Source organism: Cystoisospora suis (genome assembly GCF_002600585.1).
Source record: "Cystoisospora suis strain Wien I chromosome Unknown contig_6156, whole genome shotgun sequence".
Classification (NCBI taxonomy): Eukaryota; Apicomplexa; class Conoidasida; order Eucoccidiorida; family Sarcocystidae; genus Cystoisospora; species Cystoisospora suis.
The window spans coordinates 1-5,606 of record NW_027158945.1 but is presented as its reverse complement, the minus strand read 5'-3'; the positions used below and the strand labels follow the sequence as shown (position 1 = coordinate 5,606).

At 41.7% G+C, this 5,606-nt stretch overlaps 1 protein-coding gene across 1 annotated transcript; it reads right to left on the bottom strand.

Annotated features, from left to right (window-relative positions):
• Positions 1 to 319: 319 nt before the first annotated feature.
• CSUI_009840 (uncharacterized protein) lies at positions 320 to 4,843 on the bottom strand (the record flags this gene model as incomplete). Its single annotated transcript, XM_068069949.1, has 3 exons — positions 4,659 to 4,843; positions 4,020 to 4,101; positions 320 to 460 (listed from the first exon to the last, which is right to left on the bottom strand). Exons 1-3 carry the CDS (start codon positions 4,709 to 4,711, stop codon positions 320 to 322), a joined length of 276 nt encoding a protein of 91 aa, XP_067918075.1. The 5' UTR covers positions 4,712 to 4,843.
• Positions 4,844 to 5,606: the final 763 nt, after the last annotated feature.

The following is a 5,606-nucleotide window of genomic DNA, read 5'->3' as shown; positions in this document are numbered from 1 at the left end:
CAAGCACATAGGTTTGAGGGTGAACAATTCAAGGAAAGGGAAGAGTCTCCGATAGCAGGAAGAAACTCTCCATAGAGAGACAGACAGACAGACAGACACACGCACGCCCATCCAAATAGACACGAGGAAACTCTCCATGGAGGGAGACACTAGATCGAACAGAGATCCTTCGACAAAGCTTGGATTTGTCTGAGAAAAGCTGAGCCGTCTGGTATGGATAAAATTCGAAAACTACGGGAACGCAAAATATATCTTACCTTTGTTTCCTGTCTACTAACATGCCCAAGTTCAAGCGGCCGGCACTCATCACCGGGGAACTTCAAAATCTCCTGATTCTCTCTTCCGACTTAGAAGAATCCAGCCATTCACGCGAACCATCATATCTATTCCTGTGAATATCTTTACAGCTGCCTTGCTTTAGACCCGCGGGCGGGTCGTCGTAAAAAGGAGTTATGGCCCTCTGAGAAGAACAAGAACCACACTTTCAAGAGAGGCGTAGACAAATTGTCTCTTTTCTTATTCTATCACTCATTGAAGGCTGGCTAATAAACACCTCAATATGCTATCGTAGATCAAGAAGGCTACCTCACTGAGACTCACCAGCTGTCCCCTCTACTGTATAGGAGAATGCACGGGCCGCGGTTTCGCAAGAATCTATACTGAGTAGGTTTTGGCCGTATATCTGTAGAGCTCTCTTTCAGACGATGATTTTGAACTTTCTCCTGTCTTGTCTTGTTCTGTGCGGGGGACTCGGGGGTGTAGGTTACACTCCAAGAGAGGATAAGAAAGGAAGACCAGAGAGAAACTTGGACGAGCGCTGGCTGGTTCAACGACATCGGGACGTCACTCGAATGCGGTGAGGCACCAGTCGCGAAAGTAAGCATGTAGATAGATGTCTGTAGAACTTTCACATATCTATTCGATTTGTCGACAAGTCTACTTGCCATCCTCATTCCGTTCAAACACTTTCTTTTTTCTGCTTATCAGACGCACCTATACTTCCTAGGTCTTGAGTCCTGTCCTCTTTCAACGAGTCCTAAACCATCCTGTCCTAGGATTGGTTCATCTTCCTCCACACCTAGCGACCTTTCTTGCTCTACTTGGAGTGTTGCTACCACGTGGAAGAAGTCTCTTTGCAGAAACACGGGTTGTTTATCTCCATCGCTGTTCCTCTCCTTATAATCCGGCGTCCTGGTCGCAGTCTTTCTATCAGGAGTTTTCTTGCCGTTCATAGAGCTCAAGCAGACTGGACGGTTCTTGCGTTTCGAGCGGAGAGGGAGAAAGAAAGGCACGTACTGATCTACGGGCTCGGAGTCCGAGACTGTGACACACACCTAGATGACACGGGGGCTCTCTCACTGACGGCAGGGTGTAGGATCATCGAGTAGAAACGAGTAGTCGAAGTTTCAAGGGAAGAACACTAAACAAAGGCGTTTGCTTTCCTCTCCTGACCGTTTTGAGAAGACCCTCACCCGGCACAGTCTTTTTTAGGTTCATCTATTTGACTGTGAATCCAAAGAAGATTCGAAAGAACACGACCCACTATCCCTGTTGCTTCTTCTCGGCTTCGTCTCTTTTCACAACGGTTTATATCCTGGTATTCCCTCTCTTTATCTCTCTGTCTCTCTCCATTCACCCTCTCCTCCGCCTTCTCCTCTTCCCTGCTCTCTCTCTCGCGTCTTCTGTTGTGCTTGTAAGCTACCTTCTATGTTACTTGGCTGTACCAAGAAAGGACTGTCGTTTGAAAGGTCTGTAGCGCTGCTCTCTCAGTCTTTGCAACACATATGTATAGGGCCTCCATTTTTCTTCTCTCTAAGGCAGGAGACAGAGAAATCTCTTGCGATGGAAGAATGGAAGAAATCTCGGACTAAGCTTCTAGCGCATGCATACAGGTAGGGTTGCATCGACTCATTCTTCTTCTTTCCCCTTCACTCTCTTCACCTTTTCTCGTTCTCTAGTACCATATTTGTAAGATTTCTCTTCACGAAATTAAATATTCAAATAAACACATGCTTCTCGACATCAGGATCCAGGCAGGATTTCAATCTCCCTTCTCCTCCTATATGCGTCTTGTACCTGTCCGGCTTATATACGGAGACAAAGCCTTGTCTCCAACCCTCGCCCCCCTGCACACCCTGTGTAGATCGTTAAGTGGCAATGCCTTGTGAGGCTGTGAGAGAATCAAATCTCGAATCAGGAGATATATACACATACATCTTTGTATCTTTCATATATCTCGGCAGACATGTACATATATATATATATATATATATATGCATACATGTGTATACGTGAACAAGGCATGCTCACACTTGCCATTCATACTACCACACATATATTTATCTATGTATATGTATATATATATATATGCGCTACTCATATGTGCATATGTATATGGCTACGAGCCCTAGCACATATTCATTCCCATACATACCAGCATATATATAGGAAGAGCTTAGAGTTTATTTCCATGCAATCACCCCGTTGATAGACTTTCTTTGTCTTGTCCTGTGTAAGAGAGAGTGAAGTAGTTTATGTTCCACTCTCTCCGTCCAACAAGTCAGAACAGACAGATCAAGAAGCAGGAGAGGGAGATAGGGAGAGAGAGGCAGAGAGGGGGGAGAGAGAAGAAAAGAAGACAAGTAGTGAGCGCATCATAAAATCTCTTGTTTTCTCCTGACTTTTCAAAGAAAGAGACTTCCTCGTTATCGTCAGCATTGCGTCTCAAGAGATTTCTCCACACAGACAGGATAGCTAAAGCGTATATATGTATATATGTGTATGTAGAGTGAGAGAGTAATAACGACACATCTCATACATACCTATAGATAGATAGATAGAGACATGTATACACTACGGCTTATATACCGAGATAGTATGTCTCATAGGGGGGCTTCCTAAACACTCTCTTTCCGGCCCGACGTTTCCTCTATCGAACTTCTCCGAAGATTCTTTCATTCTGCCTATCTCTTCAGTTCTCATTCTCTGCTCTTCTTCTTCTCTATCTAGGGTGTATATACACCAGTTGTCTTGGTATTGAACTTCTATCTTGGCGTTCTTTCCTCAGTAAAGTGGAAGAAATTCGACACTATCAACCTACACCTCCCTCTGAGTAGGTGGCAGATCAAAAGAGATAAAATACTCTATGATCTTTCTTTGCTTCCTTTCTTCTCTTTCGTTCATCCAAGTCAAGGGAGGAGGCAACAATCTCCTAGAGACGTATATAGTGATAGCTATCTATCCCGTTACATAGAAACATATACATCTGTATACATATATATATATATATATAAAGAGAGAGAGAGAGAGAGGGGTAGACACATACAAACATCCGTCAACACAAATATATATATATATACATATATTCACGTAGTCGTCTTCTCGTTCGTATTTACTATATATCTATATACATCTCTATATATATTTAGGATGTATCCACGCATCTACATATGTGTGTGTTTATATATATGTAGGTATCTCCCTTCCAGATTACAATACTATGACACCTGCAGCAGCAACTATAGAAAACAGTTTAAGAAATCTCTATCTACCCACAGCCATCTACCTGTCTATCTCTAGTCCCTTTGAATCTGTCTGTCTGTCTGTAATCTACCTTCAATCGATCCATTCGTTTATCTCTCTATTTATCTTTTTCATTCTGCTGCTAGCTGGCAAGTGCATGACACTCCATGACTCTATTTCTGCGTGTCAGATGTGACTTAGCTAGCTAAAGTGAGAGAGAAGGCGATGTAGATAGACATCTGTAGACACGGCCCTTTCTCGAAGATCTATCTCTTTCCTCTCCTCTCTCATTCAGTCGATTCCGCTTGACTCCTCCACGTCATCTTCCATAAAGATAGAGAAGTTAGCAAAAGTAGATAGACTGACCAAAGAAACTAAATAGGCCGATCAAATCGGATGGAAAAGAAAGAAGAAGAAGGGGAGAAATCTATCTCTTCTTTCTTTTCGGATTGTTTCTTCTATTGAGATAACTGAAAGAAGTTCCAGTCGGCAGACACCGTTGAAGAAGATAAGATCATATATAAAAAGGTGTCACTCTTTCTCATTTTTCCTTCTTCTTCTTCTTCTTCTGTTGGCGCTCTACAACTAGAGAAGATAACACGAAGAAAGAAGAAAGTTGAGAAGTTGAGAAGAAAGAAAGAAAGAGAAAGAGGAGGAGTGTAGAACTCTTCAAGTTTCTTATAGCCGTGTAGGTGTCTATTGTATTCTTCCCTGCTTTCTTTGTATCGCCGCGCCAAGAAGAGCATCGATCCTCTCAACTGATATCTGCTTGTATGAAGAAAGAACAGTCCTTTTAAGACATCTTTCGAGAAGAAAGAGATGAAGAAGACAAAAAGAAAGGCTAAGAAATATAAACAGGCAAAGAGAGATTTCTCTTTCTTTCTCTTTCTTTCTTATTGTATGTATCGTCGATGCCGGTTTTGATGGCTAGCAGGTCGCCTCGGTTGTCGTCTACGACTGGATCCATCGACGGTGAAGAAGATGAAGAGAATGAAGATGAAGAAAGAGGAGGAAAAGGAAGAAGAACAAGATCTTCCTCTCATGCAGGGGGAGAAGAGAAGAAGAAAGAAGGAAAGAGAGAAGCTAGTCAAGAGATTGTTTTGGAGTCTTCTTCGGAAAGACGGAGAGAAAGTTACTTTAGGGATTCTAACTTCTCCACCACATCCGGATGGCGCATGTTCCAAAGCATTCTATCCACTCGAGATTCCCAACTTTTACCGGACGAAGAAGAAGAACAAGAAGAAGAAGGAGAAGAAGAAGAAGATGATGAAAAGAAGAAGAAAGAAGAGAAAAGTAACCGCGACGGCGAAGAGCGTCGCCATCTTCAAGATACTCGCAATGAAGACGACGAGGGAGAGAATGAAGAGAAGAAAGAGAAGAATAAGGATAGACAGAGAGAAGAAGAACATGGAGAGGAAGAAGTTGAAAGAAGAGAGACTCTTGGGAATCCAGAAGAAGAAAGAAAAAAGCAAGAAGAGAAAGAAAGAAAGGACAGAGCAGAAGAGGTGAGTTTGGAGAAGAAGAAGAAGAACGGAGAAAGAACTGAGAAGAGGAGGAAGAAGAGAAAGAGAAAAGTTCGCTTTCTATGGTCTATCTTCTTTCATGGCTGTTTTACTTCACTAGATAAGAGGAAGACTTTACCTCCTTTCACTACCGTGTGTGATGCGTATGTTAGATCGTACATGTCCACCTTACATAGATAGATAGAGAGAGAGCGATAAATAAATAGATAGAGAGAGAAAGAGATGTCTCCTCTAGACTTTCTCTCATCTTCTAATGTCTCTATGAAGATAAGAGACATCTCCTTACACATGGTCTTTCCCTTACCAACATCTAGATAGCTAGCTACATAGATAGATAGATAGATTTAAGATAGATAGACAGATAGATTAAAGATAGACAACATACATTGACATATATACCTTTATACATCTTCTTCTCATATGTACAATACAAATAGCAATACCTATGCATAATCCTTGACGTAAATCTTCCTTTAATCTATATATCTATTTATCTTTAATCTATCTATCTTTAATCTATCTATCTTTAATCTATCTATCTATCTATCACATAGGAGAAAG